This window comes from Coloeus monedula (assembly GCF_965178545.1).
Source record: "Coloeus monedula genome assembly, chromosome: 4".
In the NCBI taxonomy this organism is placed as follows: Eukaryota; Metazoa; Chordata; class Aves; order Passeriformes; family Corvidae; genus Coloeus; species Coloeus monedula.
In genome coordinates this window covers 41,269,382-41,288,282 of record NC_138784.1, presented here as the reverse complement: position 1 = coordinate 41,288,282, position 18,901 = coordinate 41,269,382, and the positions used below count along the sequence as shown (strand labels likewise).

Below are 18,901 nucleotides of genomic sequence, written 5' to 3'. Positions count from 1 at the left end.
AATTGTGCAATCCGGTGCCTTTGTTACTGCATACCGTTAAACACAGAATTATTAACTTCCTTGTGTTTTCCACGGCAACAAAACACTCAGTTTAACAGCCCTGTCCTCGCCTGCCCTTGACCAGAAGCAATGTTGCCCTGTTTTAACCCTCTGCGGCGAGCGGAGGCCCCCGCGGGCCCGGGCCGTTCCCTCCGTCCCGCCCACTCCCGTCACGGAGGTCACCCCCGGCCCCTAGGGGGCGCCAGCGGGGCCGTGCACACCTGCCCCCCCGCCCCGCTGCGGGCGCTGCGCTGCGCCGCGCATGCGCGGCCCGGCCCCGCAGGTCCGCTGAGGGGACGCGGCGGTGGCGGCGGCCGCTCCTCTCTCGAGGCTCGGCAGGTACGTGAGGCGGGGGCTGCGCGGCCCTGGCCCCGGCTGCAGCTCCGGCTCCGTCGGCGGGAACGTGGGGTGGCTGCCTGGGCCGTGGCTCCCCTCCAGTGCTGCTGCACCTGCCCGCCGACGCGTCTCCGGGAGCCTGTGCCCAGGCGGGCGGAGCCGGCGCCACCGGGGAGCGCTGCCCCTAGCCGGGGCGCCGTGACCGGGCGCGGGCTGGCTGTGGCGGCTGTGAGTCCCTGCCTGGAAGACCGTGGGGACAGGCGACGGTCCGGGCCGTGCTGCTGTCCCCGTCTGCGGCGGGAGGGCGTCCCCGGATCCGTCGGGGCTTGCGTGGGCACGGAAGGGGCAGTCGGCGGCAGGGATGCGCCTGTCCCCGAGTCCAGCCGCAGTCGAAGGCAAAACTGGGCAAAAGTAGTTCTCAGGGATCACGCCGGGAAGTGCCGGGAGCACCTGCCCGAGGGAGGCAGCAGCGGCGGACAAAGAGCCATCGCACCCCGGGCGCCGGCGGGTCGGAGCAGCTGCCGTGCTCCCCACGTAGTGCTTGTGCGGGGCCCGAGGGGAAGGGCGGCCGGGCAGCAGCGACCGAGACGAGGAGAGGAGGGATGCGAGAAGAAGCTGAGCTAGTGCTGAACGCTTCGCCTCCGCTCACAGAGCTTTCGGCCGGCGGGGCGGCAGGTGCGGATCAGGGGAGAGCGCCGAAAGGGGCAGAGAAAGAAGGGGGGGGGGGGGGGGGGGGCGGGCAGGGCCCCTCGTGGGGTTCGCAGATTTCACCCCCCTCGAGGGGTGCCAGAGCAGCGTGAGCAGGGACCGGAGGGGCGTTCTGCGCTGTGGGACTGTGGGGCTGCGCTCGCCTGTAGCGTTTCTGGATGCCTATGGTCTGTCGAGCAGTATCGAGGGTCATACCTAGTCGCCGGTAAGTGGTGGTGTAAGCTGTACTAGTTGCGTAGCAGATTTGAGTTAGCTTTAATTTCTGATGTAGTTATGTTGGAGAGTAAGGCTCAGAAAGTAAATTCTGGTTACAAGTTGATTTCAAGCGATGGGCTATGCAGAAATTTGTGCTGCTAGAGTGCTGATGCTCCACTAATTCCCCGAGAGTCTCAGGGATCTGGAAGTAAGAGAACACAGAGTGACCAAAGCCTTAATGATACCCCCAGAGTTTGTCTTGGTGCCAAAAGCTACAGTGCTTTTATGAGTTTGAAAGTATTGTCTGTTTTGTTTGCAGATACTGTACTAAGTTTTGTATTGCTTGGTTTGTCTGCTGTGTTCATTTTAAAGCATGTTCTTAGGAAGTCTCAGAAACAGTTATCTAGATAGATAAAATAATTAATCTTCTACAGACTTGCTGTAACTGTGAAATTATCAGCTCTTTTGAAGCAGATGTAAGGTTATTCAGACTAGAAGTATGTATTGGCAGCTACCATCTGTTCGAATATTTGTATTCCTCACTATAGGGCAAAACCTGAAATCTTGTTGCTTTAGTATTTTTATTGTTGTTTCTTTTATAGATCTGTTTAATGAGTTTTTGGAAGGGTTAAAGTTTGGCATTCTGTATTTGTGTCTTGGCAGTCATTCATCTGTTGTGCTTGGTTAATGTTACCTAGTGAGCAAAGAAGGATGAATAATTTACCTCTCTCATTATGCTTTTAATAAATAACAAATGGGAGTGCACCTCACAGCTGCAACTGGAATATCCATCTTGTTATGCTATATTTAAAAGGGGATTTTTTTTCTGTAGGAGAACAGAACAGTCACAAGAAGCATTTTGATTGTAGACTGCAGCTGTCTTCATAGCTTTTATTGACTTGGTTTAAAAATTCATGTGAAATACCAAATGAGCTGGTCACTCACTCTTCCACTTAGGTTTATGGATTTTCTCAGAAAAGAGACGCGTACTTTGGATTTTTATTTTTAAGACCCTTTTTAATATGGCATGTAAAATATTGTCTTACTGTAACCTGACTGTCAAGACTTGTATTAGAGACTTTATTAACACTTACTAATGTACTAACCATTTTTTTAATAAATTAAGAAAATATTTCTTTAAATGCATTTGCAAATACAATGTCAGGAAATTCATCATAATTTTACTGAATTTTAAATTACTGAATATTTTCAATGGTAACTGAAAACAAGAGGGTCTTTAGGTCCAAGTCTTGGCAAGAATAACACTACAGTCATTGTGATCAGGTTTAAACCTGAGATGGGCTTGTGAAGTTGTTTACTAGATAAGGCAGATCAATGCTCTGCTTTGAAAAGAACAGCATCTGCAAAGAGAATCATATTTTCAGTTTTATTAACTTGGTTTGAGAGTCTTTTTGAACGGAACAGCATTCTTTGAATGTTTGTTTACAGTGAAAGTTTGCGGTATTCTTTGCATTTGCAAAGCACTGACTTTTCTCTCTAGTAAGAGGTGTACTATCTACCAGAGTCTAAACCATGTTTATTTATAAGTTTCACAAGCACTTCATGAATATAGGTCACGGAATCTCCTGTGCTACTTGTTTCTGTAAGAGAGACACTTACTATCTGTACCTATGTTTTTCTAATTGAAGATACACCTATAATTAAGTTTTTTAAAGAGATTTTTTTAATCATCAGTTCATCAAAACAAAAATCCTTTTAACTTCACAAAATCTTGCTATCAAGTAAACTGTGTTTCTTTTAAAACAGTGCAAATAGTGTTTTCAATGCATAAAGTGAGAATAAAAACAGAAAACCCACATCGTAGTATTATATGACAACACTAGAGGGAATGCAGTAGAAAAATATTCTCACATTAAGCCAAGTGTGTTTCTGCTAGCTGTTAAATTCTGTAGACTTGCCGAGCTTACAGTTTACCTTCCATTTACCATCTTGCCTAATTATCACCTGTTGGTAAATACATGTTGTGAGGTCACTTGTAAATAAAAGTAGAATATGTTAAGACTGGGGTAGTTCAGTGCTTTCGTTTTCTCTCATATCTTGCTGGCTCAAAAAAACCCAAAAAAAGTTTTGTTTTGGGTTCCTGAAGCAGAAACTCCTATCACAATTGCAAAATTTTAGGAGTGGGAATTATTTTTTGCAAACATTAAAGGAATTCCTATGCCAAATCTTGAATTGTGTTCTTGCAATCAACTGGCATTGATAATGGTGTTTAAACTTGCTTGGAATCTCTGGCTAAGCTTAAATGTAAAACAGTTTAGGAAGAGAATCTACCAAACTTTGTCCTGTGCCTGCATCTCATGAATATCTGTTGCTGGATAGATGTAATTGAATTAGTTTTTAACTTGAAATTAATGCCCGTATATGCCTTACAACAATTTAAATTTTAACCTGCTTATTTGCATCTGATAGGTTTGAAGTAGCTCTACTTAATTGAACTGCTTCTTTAAAAAGTGTTCATTAGTCCACTTTTCTTAATTTCCTACTAAGTTCTTTAGAGTTAAAAACATATTACATTCCAGGCTCTATAATGCTACATATTTAATTTTTTTTTTCCTAAACCAACTGAGAAGAATGCAGGCCCAGTGGTGGGCTAGTGCCAGTCCTTTTGAGGAACTGCTGCAAAAAATTCCACTTTCTGGAGCCCTCTCAAATCAACTGAGGCAGACGGAGTTGAATAAATGAAGTCTTTGAGACTCAGTTACATATTAAAAGGCTTGCTGCATGGAGGTTAAACCACAGTGGCTAATAGGCAGTTCTTTTGAGAAATGCTAACTAGAATTTGCTGTTGATAAAAATATTTAGAGATGTTAACTTTCTTCCTTAGGGGATTTTTTTTCTTTCCTTCTTACTTGAACAGGTAGCCATTCTGTAGTGATGGTACTCTTTACTATTAAAACTAAAAATGAGATTACTGATGTGTGAAATGTTTGGTGTTGGCTTTGCTTTTAAATGGACTATAGCAGTTAGGAGATTGTTCAGAGTTGTTCTCTTCAAGGTGTCTGGTATTCAAAAGCAATCTGTGAAAGACAAACTCCAGAGTTCATAGTAGGCGGTTTTCAACAATGTGTTTTTTTTTTTTTTTTCCCAAAAGGAAACAAACCACAATAAATTGCATTTCAGGGAGCTTTTTAGTATTGAGTGCTTTGAATCAGACAAGTAGCTAAACCCCTCTTAGAGTTATAATAGAAAAATTAGGTTGAGCATTTTGATTTGACTGCTGTAAAAAATGTTTGTGGTTCTCGATTTGTTAGAAGCTATAGGAAGTGTTTAACTGACTGTTGTAAACTAAAATGTACTACAAAGAAATCAGTTTAACTATTAGAGAAAATAACAGATTTGAGCATAGTTTCCTCATGAAGTTGTGGTTAGTCAGCAGTGCAAGTGTGGCAGCGAAGAGGTAATAAAAAGTGACATTTTGTCAGCTCCCACCAAATTTGCATTTTTTCCCAGATGAAAGCATAAAGAAATGAATTAATTTTGTTGTTTCATTCTGATTTATTACAGTACTTAACATTTTTTATGTGATCCTAATTGCATACTATCAACTAAGACAAAAATAATCACATATTTGGGAGGCACTAATGTGATTCCACGCTTTCACCTTATATTAATGTAGGAGAAAAGGTGTTCAGAAAATTAATTATTTTATTTGTGTGCTGGCCTGAAATGCCAGAATATCAGCTTTTGTTCACAGTAGCAGAACTACTACTCGGGAGTGCTGTGTCAACAGTGTGTGCTTTTTGCACACAGTCAGCTTGGCTCCAAGTAAAGCTCTCCTCTGCTTACCATTCGCTTCATGTTCCTTCACAGCAAGGCTCTTCATCGCTGCCTTAGCCAATAATATGAATCCTTCCTGCAAGCCTTAAGGAAGCCTCTAATCTTTAATGACACTGACATTTAATGTGTGTTTTTAATCCTTCTCCTATTGGTACCATTACTTTGAAGAGTTCTTTCCCAAAAGAGAGCTTTTAATTTTACTACCACCTGCCTTTTTGCTTATGTATTTGGTTTCATTAATGTGTGATGTGTCTTCATAATGGTGTTGGTGGGTCTTGAAACTGAGATACTTAATATGGGCTTCTTTGTCTTGTCTGGGTGGTGTACCCAGCTTCTGCCTGCTCACTGCCTAGTGAGAAGTAATCTTAGGGAAGAAAAAAGTTGTGAATGGAAAGTGTTTTACACAGATGGTTTGGTTATGAGTGCCCATTTGACAGGCTATGGGAAAAATATATCTGAGGGGCTTTATTTTCAGCTCTTCCAGGAATAACTTGTATAATTTTTTAAACTTTTTAACTTAATGTTTCAGAAAGAGGTTGTTCTTTGATAGTTGAGAGGTTATGCATGGGTTTGTTTACTGTTTAGGCTGAGGTCAATATTTAATGGATAAGCAGAGTGATAGTCTTGTAAATAAAATTCCATAATCTTTTTGGTTTGGGCTCTTTCTTTTTCTTACTGTTAAAAATAGTGCAGGATATAGACAGGTTAGGATATAGGCAGGTGGAAAAGCTGTAGAAAAGACTTAGGTGGAACATTTCTCAAAGGAGTGGGACCTTGTAGGTGGGATAGAGTCCTCCTGTCCTTCCCCCCAAACATACTATTTTGGCATCGGAAATTGATGTGGTGGTCCAGAGGGACAGCTAGAAATGCATTTGAACATTTGAAAGATAATAAGTAGGCTTTCAATTGTTTTTTTTTTGTGTGTGTGTGAGCCAGCATGGCCTTCTGCACTTCAGATTGTAGATGAACTTGTGTCTATTATCACAAATATATGGAATGGTGCATCTTTTTACCTGTTGCTTACTCTCTGTACTTAAAAGTATTTGGTCCAAACAGATATCCCTAAGATTTATATAGAAAAAGTAAAATAAATTAAAGAACAACAAATAAGCTTTTCTGGATCCTTCTTTTATTCTTGGGGAAGGTTAAGTAGTATTTTTTTAAAAATCAGTTTTTTGAGAAAAACTTGCGTAGCAAAGTTTAGCCTAATGGGCATGTACTGTAGACAGTCAGCGGTACTGGTGATCTAAGTTCCATGATACCTCTACTGAGTATCAAGGCTGACCTTGAGTTTTAAGAGTGACTCGCAATGTGTCTTTCAAACTTGAAATAGAAACTAGTCAATAGCAGGGAGTATGGGACAGAAGCATGTTCCTGTTTTCTTCTCAGGTGGGTCTGAGTTTCTGCTTTGGTTTTGTGGATTTGGGTGCACTTTCCTACACGCTGTAGAAAAGGCAAGGCATCCAGGCAGCCCTTCTACATCCTTGTTCAGGGCCTGTGTCTTTTGTTAGTTGTGAAGACTGGGATCCAATGAATCGGAAATGGGAAGTGACGGCTGGTGTTGTTGCCAGTATAGTGGTGTTGGGTATGGCTGGCTTGGTGTTCAAAGAAGAGGAGAGCAGTGGGAACAAAGAAAGGGAAAGCGTTTGTGTAGATGTGACCTTGACTTTGAGATCTGTGACATAGATGTTTTTCAGTTGGAGTGATGAATTACAAAGACAGCAGTATTTTAGCTTACGAAATGTAAAACAATGATGTAATAATTGCATTGTAGAGCTGAAAACATTCTTGAAATTTAACTTTGAAGAGAAATGTCCTGTAGCTGTGTCAGTTCCTTCATTTTAATTTGTCTACTCAACAGGCTTTATCATCATGTAGAGCATGTAATTATAATGCTTCCAATAGTTAAGAAGAATTATAGGGAAAACAAACAGCAATATTTGCCAAAGTTACTTAAACTCAAAAATAAGCTTTTCATCTCTGTTATAATAGGAAAGCTTCAAAGCACAAAACTGTGACAGTGTTTTTCTGTGTAAATCATATTTGTGCAAATGAAACAATATCAACTGTTTTGATAGTTCAAAATAAAACAAATTTCTGCATAAAATTTTCTGCATAAAAGAAATCTGAAACAAAAATAGTCCTTTTCATTCGTGTAAGGTCCTTTTTGTCCTTTGAGTCCGGGCCGTTTCTTAGAGGGGCGTGATTTTTTTTTTGGTGGGAGCAATTAGCAGAGGCAGAGAAAAATTAACATACTCTTGCTGTCTGAACAGTTGAATTTCTCCCACATGTACCTGCTGATGTGGTAAAGCTACTTGTTTTGCACTGGTGTATACACACCACAATCCTTGAGATGCAGAACAGTTTTGAGTAGTGTTCTTTGAATTTAAGGTGACCAGAAAGTCTTAATTTAACTAAAACATTGCTTCCTGTGTAATTTTGGGATTCCATTCTTGGTGTCTTCCTGTGTGTTTTGTGAAGTGGCTAATGAACTGGAGGTACATATAAGTTGACGGCATCCTTTCTTCATGGTTATGATCATCATCTTTCTAGATCTTCTCCTTGCCTTGTCTTTTCAAGTGTAAGATCCAGGCAACTTTCTCTGTAAAATACAATACGTTATTTTGTTTAGATGCACGATTTTTTTTTCCACATTAAGTATCTTTTTTGAGCCTTTTCTCTCTTCTGTATTTATATAACATGGAAAAGGTTTGTTGGTTTTTTTTGCAGTGAATAATCAGTGCTAAGTAATTCCTTCACAGATTTCTCCATACTACTTCCAACTTCCAGTTTTGAATTATGCAAAGATTTTGGTCATCTCTGATAAACTGCTGAAAAATAGGACTTGTAAAAATCATGTGTTGTACTTGTTTTCTGTTGATCTGATGAAAAGCATATGTAATTAAAAAATAAATTGAAAGATTGTCATAAATTGCCAATCTGTAGTACTTTCTACCTGTAATGTATTTTTGGTGTACTTGTTCACAGTTGTCCTGTTCACTTGATCATGTGATGTGTTAAATATACATCATCATACTTAATGAGAAATCTTATTGGCTAAGTCTGTCATTTCAGTGAACTGTTAAAAGATCAGATGAGTAATTTAACCAAAACCACTATGGACTGTAATTTATTTAAAGGTTCACTGATTTCTGTTCTAGATTATTTGCTTCATTGAGATGAAAAGTTGAAGTTTTACATTTAGAAATTTTTTTTTCTTCACTGATTCCCAGGTCTTCCCCTTTCATGAATGAAATACATTTGTTTTGATATGAAACAGCTCTAGATTGTATTAAAAATTACATTGTTTTATGATGTAGAGTATGTTCTTGATTTCATCATCCCATTTAGATGCAGAGTCTGCTGTTAGATCTTCTGGACTCAGCAGTGCAATGGGTGGGAAGAAACATTTTTGGTGGTTGAAGTTTGGACTTTTGCAAGAACAGTCCAGAGTTTCCATTCTATCATGAAGTATTCTGAACATATTTGAGTGTGTTTCATTCAAATATTTAAATATATCTGACAGCTATTTCCTGTTTATTTTCTGATAATGTGATTATTTCATTTAGGGATTCATATAATGAGGCTTTTATTATGGCCAGTGACCCCTTGGAAGGCTTTCATGAAGTGAACCTTGCTTCGCCTACTACACCAGATCTTCTTGGAGTAAATGAGTCAGGGACTCAGGAACAAACTACCTCACCCAGTGTAATCTACCGACCACATCCTTCTGTTGTGTCCTCCACACCAATCCAACCCAATGCATTAAATGTTTCTGACCTTCCTACACAACCTGTTTATTCATCTCCCAGACAACTGAATTGTGGAGAAGTATCAGGTATAAGGTAAATGCCATGTGTCTTTTTATTTAAATTGCTGATGTTTGTTGCATATAAACTGTTTGCTTCATTACAGATACAATTTTAATGTTTACAATGTTGTAATATTAAATTGTGTCCATAATTATGTATTCACCATCACTACTGCCATTTCTAAAATACTACTCTTACTGTATTATATAAATAAAAAATATATTGCTTTCTTTACAGCATCAATGTTACCGACGCAGTACTTGGTTCTACCTCTGGACCCCAGAGTGGGTCATTCAATCACAGTAATGCCAGGAAGGAGAGCAATAACGTAGAGAGAGAGTTTTTGCAGGGCACTACAGTAGCAGATGTTGCTGAAGGAAATGAAGATATTTTTGGGTTGAGTACAGACAGTTTATCTCACTTACGGAGCCCATCTGTACTGGAAGTAAGAGAAAAGGGCTATGAGCGATTGAAAGAAGAACTTGCAAAAGCTCAGAGGGTAAGGTTCGTTGTCTTCTTTCCTCCCGCTTTTTCTCTCTTCAGAGTGTTTCTAATATTGCAGAATGATAGATGGGCCAGAAGGTGCACTTGAAGTCTACTCTTTTCTTATAGCTTTATTATGATGTAATTATTTAATGTAAAATTTTCTAAGTGCTGTGCTGATGTCATATAATTATTCTTTGATAATGTTTTTTTTCCTAGTGCTGCTGCTGCTACTTAACCATGGAAACTTTTGCTGCAATATGTGGTTAAACACACTCTCTTTTTGAAATGCAGGCTTTCCTTCATTCTGACATTTGAGAATAGGAGTTAATTTTCTGTCATTCTGTTGTTACTGAATAAGTATTTATAGACACTGATTATATACCTTTCGAGTCTTCTTTCCTCTAGAGTTTAAAAGTGTAGCATGTGTCATGGAATTTATAAATGCTTTAGAAACAGGGATGTTTCACAGGGGAATGACTGCATAGGAAAGAAGCAGTAAAAATGTCTCTGGTGTTCTTTAGAGTACTGTTACACCACACTTCAAATTGAATATGGATACCTTTGAAGACACTGTGTCTCAATTCATTAATATTTGTAAAGCGCTTTGTCTTGTTTGGATGGATGGTGCTATATAAATGCAAAGCCATTATTTGTCATTTTAACATTTCTCTGTGCTTAAGTTTTGAGTAGGTTTTGTGCTGTTTGTATATGTGCCCTTTCTTCTCTTCTAGGTAATTCCATTCTTGTTTAGGGTTAAGCTCATCTTGTGTTTGAACTTGCTGCCCTCTGTTTGCTACTTCATCTTGTTGAATGCAGTCGTCATTACTGTCATAGTGAATCTTAACTATGGATTTGGACGTTGCTTTTTCTGTTGATTGTTTTATTGCTGAGCAGTGGCTTCCTTTGCTAATGTGTGTGTTTACTTAGCTTTTGACCACTGAAAGAAAACATTAACTTGAGCTACATTTGAGGACCTTGCATGTGAATATATAATCCTAGCAGTTAAACTTGGAATCCTAGAAAATAAGAACAAATTAACATTTAAGCTTTAGAAAAGCTCTTCTTTACAGTATACCACAACTCAGATCTGCTACTGATAGCTTGGAATGATCTAAAAATCTTACTGCAGTGTATCGCACTTTGTCTCTTAAATATTGAAGTGTTTCCTGCTTCACTCTGAAATTTGGTAAGGCTGTTAAGGAAACAGCATGAAGGCTGCTAGGACATACTAAACTGCATGTTATGTGCTTTCAAACTCTTTGTGTGGTCTTAACAAAAGCAATTCAGCACTAACTTGAGACTGTTGATGTCAAAGTTCTTGCTAATTCTCAAGTCCTCATGTGATTCTTACCAGTGTTATACTGGAAGGGTAGCTTACTCTGCTTGTCTTTCTAAACTTGCGCTGTTTCAGAATTGCTTAGTCACTGCAGGAGTCTGTACAGACTGTACAACAATAAACCCTATTCCTTCCATTATACTCGCTTTCTTCCTCTTCCTGCGTGAGCACTATTTTTTCCTATCCCTAATCCATCTCTGGTATCTTTCTTCCAAAACTCATGGCTGTTCACATAGTGCTGTATTCTCTCTGTGATACTCATATATCATGCAATCTTTAAACTTTTGTTTCCAAGCATATTCACTTTTGTTGATGAGTACTCAGTTCAAAACCTGTAGGGATGTAATGAATAGGTAGTGTCTTTGTATAACTGGTTGTCTTTTGCGTAATGGCTTTAAATTCTCTGTAATTCTCTGTGCTGTTTACTAGTGAGAAAAATGAGAGTTACAGTTTGCACTTGAATTTTGTGAGCTCACTGAACCTGGAAATTTTACAGGCTGCAGAGAGTAACAAAGTAAATGCAAATTTGCTATTTTGCTTTTTTCATTGGTTCCAAATTTCCCACCCAAACTGTGTGCTATTGGACTATATGTTAAAGATTGATTTGAATTTGTTGCAGTTGTGATCAGAAAGGGAACTAGAAAGGAAATGGAAATTTTAGGCCTTGGGATCCACTATTTTTTTTTTCATGTCTTTGCTTGGAGTTAAACTTTTTTCTTAATGTGCTGTCAGGTTTTTTATATTACATAATGTATGTATGCCATGTAATTGTTAGACATTTCAATATGGTTCCTGAATAAATTATTCAGTAATAGAATAAGTATTATTTTCTTATTTTTCTGCTTTTGTATGCCTTGGATTTCTTAAGCCTATAGACTTCTTAAGATGAATGGCATTGCTGGCAAAATCGTTAAAAAAGTCTTTCAAAACTTTGTTCCTTGATGAGAGAAAAATATACTTTCTACTTCAATCTAGATCAGTTGCAGCATCAAATCATGTAATAAAATTGGGAGAAAGGCTGGGTCAGAGGTTAACAGCAGTGCTCAACTCTGTACTAAAAGGGCATATAAGAGTTTACATACTTTTGCCTTAAAGTGCTCCCTTAATTAAAATGATAGATTATTTTCAAATTTTGAGACCATTCAGATTATTTTTTGCTTATTTTTTCACTGAAGTCTTAATTTCTGGCTATATTCTAAAGGTGGAGATGGGTAGTGTTTGCTTTACATCATCTGAACCCTTCTTGTTTCGCTAATCTTCTAAAGCAGCATCAGGGAAACTGAGAAGGTGTTAAGAGGCTTAGTGATTGTAATGCCTGGGACCTTATGTCCTCACGTCTCTATGCATTTGTATTTTCTCTGCTGTGTTTGGATTGAGCTCTCTCGCTGTGGTTATTGAAGATAGCTCAACCACGTGTAGATAGCCTCCCAGAGAATAGTGATGGTATTTTGATACAGGGTATGTCTTGATGTACAAATTTAGTGGAATCCTTGCAAATATATATCTTTCATATATACCTATATATACCGTATACCTTTTGCTTTTCAGCTTAGTTAACCAGCATCCTGCATGTATTTTGGATAGCTTACCTATAGTTTCTGAGCTTTAGCAGTTTATAGTCATGAACTTGAATTCTTTCCTTGAATTTTTGTGTGATTTGGCCCAAAGTTATTTCCTTGTCAAACAAACTGATGTTTTAGCCCTCTTTGATAAGGAAAGAGCAGTCTGCCAGAGATGATGGTTCCAACACACTTGGTTTCCATGATTCCCATGGTCTTTAGAGTAAGATCTGTATACTTGTTAGTAACAAGTAAAACCATGTTTGACTTTTTGTAGTAAAATGTGAATTAATTATATTTTCCTAGTAGAGTAAAATTGATTTTTTTTTTTTCCCCCCAATACAGTAATGCTGGTGAAAGAGGTGATAGTACAGAATGTGGCATGGTCAATTTCAACACAGTTTGAAAGCCTGATTCTCAGATCTAAAATTTTCTTTCAAAGGCTTCAATTTCTGTATACATTTTTCATCTCGGAAACAAACCGAGTGTTACAATTTGATCTCGTGTCTTCAGATCAGCAGTAAAACGTGATATTTTAAAACTCTGCATGGATTAATCAATAAACAGGTTCACAATAACTACCCAGGAATTCCAGTAGTGCTATACAGTACTATTCAGCATTTTAAAATTTGCGTTATTTTCTTTAAAGTTAACAATAAAAATGAGGGTGTGTTAGAGCTGTCCTGAAGAGTATGCTTTCAGTCTTTTCTAAAATCAAATTGTAGTTCAATTGTAAGGCCACAGGCTTGTGATTGTTGAGGATGCATATTGGTTCTCTGAAGGTGTTTTAGCGATTCCGGGCTGTCTTTGATGAAAGTTTCTACCCCTCTTACGCTGTCGCAGTGTATTGTAGGCAGAGAAGTTTTCTCAGGCGAGCAGAAAGAAGACTGTATGAAAGCAAAATAGCAGCATCTTCACCCACACCATAAGATAATTCAGTAGTTTGTGAAACACTGCTAACTTTGAAAAGATATTCTGGATCTTCTGTCACATTAAACAGCCTTGTGAATCTGGTTACAAAGGACTGATTTTTATGTAGCTTGTTTAACTTGTGTGCTGAGTGAAGACCAGTCAAATAGGAGTGTATTTAATATAAATACTTTTTTGGTGACTTCAGAATTCAGCAGTACCCACAGTTGAGAATTTAGGTGATATCTGTAGAAAATGTTCTTTCCTCAGTATTACACGTCTAGTTCTGACTTGGTTAAATTGCTGAGCTAGATGTAGGATGATTTTCTTTCTAGAATGTAAAGTGTGAATGGTTTTGAAGCAGTAATTTGCATTTCTTATCTCACTGGTTCTTTTTAAAGACTCACCCTGTAGTCTGAGAAGATCAAAGAGAAATAAACAACAATATGACTCTTTGATACAGATTTCTTTTAAACTGTAAGGTGGGGTTTTTTTTCCCCATGCAAGTTAATTTTTTTTCTTGCCTTCTGTAAGTGTGTTTGAAGTGTGCTTTTTAATAGTTCCTCATCTTCATGTAGTTACTTTTTCAGAACTGAAGGACTGCAGCATTAATGGTTAGTCTAGCACACACAGTTGTCTTTTCTGGTTCCTTATTGGCTATGGCTGGGAAGTCTCTAGTAATGCCTTTAAGACACAGGCAGTAGTAATGTTTCTAATAATTGCCAAGCTTTTTGCTTTGGGCACTCTTTATTTCTGCCTTGCCTAAAAAACCTGAGCTTAAATTTGCTTTACAAAAATAACGTCTTACATTATGCTTCTCCTGAATCATGTCATGGAAACTTGCCCAGTGTTTGACAAATCCAGCTAAGCAGCCATGCGTAGTAGACTGCCTGGTGTCGTCTTTTTGTTTTTGTTAAGAAACTTCACTCATCTGCCTAAATTTTAATTTAATCTCTCCTAATCTTTCCAGTTGCAGGCAAAATGTTTTATGTAAGTAGTGGTAGGTGAACCTGGGGTAGTTTTACTCACATGGTTAGTTTGACAACTCTTGACCTGAATATTAATGTAACCTCCTCTTAAGGTGTATTGATGCGTATGTAGCCTCCGTTACAAATCAGGGAAGTAAGCCAAAGGAAATGTTGACATTTCCTCTGCATTTATAGGAAAAGTTTCAACTTTTTTTTGAGTTTTTAAGCATTTTGCATCAGAATCTTCCATTTCCTGATTAAGAACCATACTTTATATGGGAAATACTTTAAACCAACACAAAATAATTAAATTTTGTTTCCCCCTTTCTTTTTTTGACCTCTTCTTTTTTCCTTTTTTTTTTGTGTTCAGTTTTTTTGTATTCCTTTCTTCTTCTCATGCCTCCATCTGTAGCTATTTTCCTGCTGCCTTTTTGGTGTTTGTTGTGGTTTTTTTTCTTGAGAAAGAGATAGGCCATTGTGTGCAGAATAGTAGCTAGCAAGTAAGATTTGAATAGAATTTGAGAAATACCGTGTTTGGAAAAATTCCCATCATTTAAGTGGTACCTTTCAAAGTAGTTGTGTATGGAATGCAAAAAAATCCAAATGACAAACTAGACTAAAAATTAATGAATATATTCAAAGTTAAAGCCAGATAAAAGAAGGATAATGCCTTTGATACGAAATGATTCTAGAAGAGTCCCTAAATTCTTGTCCAGCCTAGGAGCTGAAGTCAAACAGGACTCTTTACCTTATAGAAAAATTTATTGCCAATTTCACTGCAGAAATTGAGAGCAAGACCTAATACCAGCATGCTACAAGGCAAGATGCAGCTTCCCACATTTTGTTGTATGCAACATTACTTGAATCATGAAGACTTTGGAAGAAATAATAACCACCTTCCAAAAACGCAAGGGAAGCTTCCATTCGGGCCTTTTTTTGTGACTCTCTTGTGACTGGCCTCCCACAGTTTTCTGAAGGCAGCTATTTTTTACTGGCTTGTGGAGGTTTTCAGAGCAAATCATTGTTAGGTTGTATTTGAAGTCTTACTTACTAGTGATAGTCTTGGCTCTTGCATTTCAGGAATGAAATGCCTTTCTTGGTGGGGGGAAGGGGAAAAAGAGATGGATGGGGATGAGAACGGAGTTAGGGCCAAAAAAAGTTTGGAAGGTCAGAATTGGCTACTTCTCTTTCTTTTACTTTGTCTACATCGTTCTCTTTCTGCAAGAGATTCCAGGGTTTAATGGATGCAGAAGGGGAGAAGAACTTTCTTTCAAATTTCTTATCAGCTTTTTTCTACTTCTCTGCAAAGTACCCCAGTTTATCCTCAGTACGCATGAGACTGGGCATATGTAACCCTTCTACTGCCAAATCTGTGTTAAAATCTTACTGTAAAAATGATTATGGTCAGACCTTCACTCAAATTTTAGTGGTATAGACACTAACATTTGGAATTTCATTAAGTTGCTTTAATTTTATTTATATATCTGCATAAACAAGGGCAAGGATATAATTAAAGTATGATTTTGGAAACATTGTAAGGAGATATTTGGAAGACAGTATTTGCAGTAAAATAATGTTTTAAGGTTTTAGAATTGCAGATTGTCCTGAGACAGTGCTTTCTGATTTTTTTAAATTAATTTTTTTATTTTTTAAAAAGGATTACTTTAAGTATATTTTAAGGAATGGGTAGATGAACTGGTGTTCTGTCTGCCCCAGTAATTAATTTGATCTATATTTTATCTGATTACAGCCTTTTATACTTCCAGGAAAAAAAAGGTTTTTTTACTTCTGGGTATTTTGGAAATGTTCGTGTTTAGCTTAGGTATACATTAGATTGGGCTGGTATTATTCTGTACATCAGGAAGAAACAGCTATATATGCATAGCATTTATTTAATTGTTTTTAGTGTTAAGATGACTATTTTGAAAGGCTTTGTTTAGCAAAGGTTTTATGCTCCTCTGATTATTTGCTTTTATTTTTTGTCCCCCCTCTCTTGTGGTATTAGCTTTAAAAGGCCAAATTACTACTCTAAGTCAGAATAAATAACTTTCAATTTTCCATAGGAGCTGAAGTTAAAAGATGAAGAATGTGAAAGGCTTTCTAAAGTGCGAGATCAACTTGGACAGGAATTGGAAGAACTTACAGCTAGTCTGTTTGAGGTTTGTTGGAGTCTTCGATGTGATATACTTAAGGGAAGCTGAGCCAGATGTTTTATGTAGAACCAGTATATTGTATGCTGAATTTTTCTGCAATAGGCATATAAAGGGATTTGTGTCCTGAAGACTTGGGTGTGTTGAAGTAGAGGCTTAACAGAAAGCAGCAGACTTTTCACTTAGATGCGGGATACCTTATTGAGCTTGTCAACCTGCCTAGACACAAAATGAAGAGAATAAAGAAAATATATCAGCTTATTTTTTGGCATAACTATTTTGAGACAGCTTCTCTGTCTGACAACAAGGCTATCTAGATAAGAGCTAAATTTGGGGTTGCCATGGTGACTAAATAAAAAAAATAACGTAGTTCCAGATGAATGGAGGTAGCAAGTACATAACTTAACCATGCTTTCAGCTTCTGAATTTTGGGTCTGGCAGCATGCTTCACCCACAGACTTCAAAAGAAACATTAGTGCTGAGTGATGCACCGGGGTGAAACCTGGTTACCAAGTGAGAGGCCTGAACTTTAAGTGGGACCATTGCATTTGAGGAAAAGGCAGTAGTATCAGCAAAGATTGTGAGATTGTATTACATGGAAAAAAAAATGCTAAATCTGTAACTTGAAGTAGGATCAGTTCTCATTTTATCTTAGGAATATATAGAGGAATGCTTTGGGCCTAAACTGTGGTGTCTTTAACTGTCAGAATAAATTCCATAATCCATAGGTGATTTATACATTTACTAAATCATGAACTATAGGCCTTCAGCATATGCTTAAGGATACAACATTAGGTATGTTTTAGAAGCAGTGTTTAAACCTGTGAAGTTGTATAAAAGTGCTGTTAAACATTTGAAAATACTGACATTCAAAATCAAATTACAAACTACATCCTGGTAGGGCAAGGTTACTTAAAATATTGAGCAGTTCCTTTGTGTAAAAAAAATAAAATAGAAGAGTGGAAGGGTATTTTTTAGCATAAATACTTGTGTATGCTGGGGGGAGGAAAATGTCGGGAAGGTATTTTAACTGTGGAGGAATAAAAAGAAAATTATCAGTGAAATTTTATATTTATGACATTGCATCGCTTAGAACAGTGTGTCAATTTGTTAAAAATATGTTTGAAATACAGTTTATTAGTAATAACAGTTTGAGTTTGAATTCTCCAGACTGTTATAGGCATGTTACCCAAGTTTTCTTTTGTGATTTGATTTCACTGAGAGGCTCTAACAAGACATAGTGGTGAGGTTTATTGATTTTTTGCACTGGGATCTGCAGCCCTTGAATTCATGTTTAATTTTGAATCCCACTAATTTCAGCAGCCATATAAATGGATATGCTAGGTCTTGCTAGGTTGTTGCATCCCAGTGGAGGACTGAGACTTGTTTTGCACAGCTGGGTGCATATATTACGTTATTACACTGTAATAGCACAGTAACATGCTTTGCTTTCAAAGGTGCATCACTAAGCGGAAACTGCATGGTCAATGTTAAATGTATTTGTACACATTGTATAAATGTGTATGTTCCCATTCCTGCATGTGTCTTGTTACTTACTAGAATTTTACAGCCCCATATTATACAGCTGTGTTTGTATGCCAGTGGGAGCCAGATCTTTTGGTATGAAGATGTATGAACTTTTTTGTTTTATTTATATAGTGTCCAGATGTGCTAGGCGCTTTACAGATATGAAAAGGATCCTATCTCAAGTAATTTGGTTGATGGCTCTGATATTTCAATTTTTGTTGCCTTCAGTAAGTACCATGTGAGAACAGGAATTTGATCGTAGGTGCAAATTGCTGGATCAGAGCCTAAACAAATACATTTTACAGACAACAGGCTTAGAGGTATGACGTAAAAGGATGTTTGAAAAACCCTCAGTCCTTTTATGCTTCCTTCTTTATTGGCTTAGCCTTGTCTTTACTTGGATTGTTTTATTAGTGCTTTTTCCATTCTACTTAAGAAATGTTTATTAAATGATGAACTGTTTTTATGCTGTTGTTTTATCTCTTTTATTGATGACGAGAATTTAGACATCATAGTTGTTTGACTGGTTTCCTTTGTGCAGAAATTTACAGTTGTCTAAAACTGGTTGTTCTGGCTACAAGAAGGGAGACGTTCTTTTGAATGTGCTACTGTGCCTATGTTGCTTTTGTTGCTACTGGCTGAGTCTTTCTCTTGGGGGTCAAGGAACTTGTCAGCCACCAAAGTGTGACTGGAGCCTGGTGTTCCTGACAGGTATTGTTCCTGCTGGAGGGGGGTGGGTGGAGTTGCTGAATCTGGGCTCAGAACCAAGGAGAACTGTAGGTGCCAGTGATGAATCAAAATGATAGATTTGTAGGGATTTTTTTTTAATGTAGCTATTTCATTTCAGACTATTGCACAACTTAATATTCACAAGTAGTCTTCATGAAACAAAAGTATGCCATTAGTTGTTGGGTTTTTTGTAAATTTGTGTGAAGCATTTACACTAGCTAAACATCTTTTATAGGAAGCACACAAAATGGTTAAAGAAGCAAATGTCAAACAAGCTGCAGCAGAAAAACAGTTAAAAGAAGCACAAGGAAAGGTGAGTTTTTCCCAGCTTGTTTTGTCTTTTCACATG

The 18,901-nt window shown here is 37.9% G+C and overlaps 1 protein-coding gene across 4 annotated transcripts in view; it reads left to right on the top strand.

The window, feature by feature from the left end:
- Positions 1-305: 305 nt before the first annotated feature.
- The window catches only part of RAB3IP (RAB3A interacting protein), a 33,084-nt gene continuing 14,488 nt past the window's right edge, over positions 306-18,901 (top strand). The window contains exons 1-5 of one of the 4 annotated variants that reach the window (XM_082279832.1): positions 306-378; positions 8,646-8,921; positions 9,126-9,387; positions 16,210-16,305; positions 18,788-18,865. In XM_082279832.1, the coding sequence (XP_082135958.1) occupies positions 8,671-8,921; positions 9,126-9,387; positions 16,210-16,305; positions 18,788-18,865 (687 nt within the window). In that variant the 5' untranslated portion in view covers positions 306-378; positions 8,646-8,670. Of the gene's footprint in view, positions 379-788; positions 1,051-8,645; positions 8,922-9,125; positions 9,393-16,209; positions 16,306-18,787; positions 18,866-18,901 lie in introns of those variants that run through there. The other 3 variants (XM_082279833.1, XM_082279834.1, XM_082279835.1) reach the window with 3 other exon arrangements.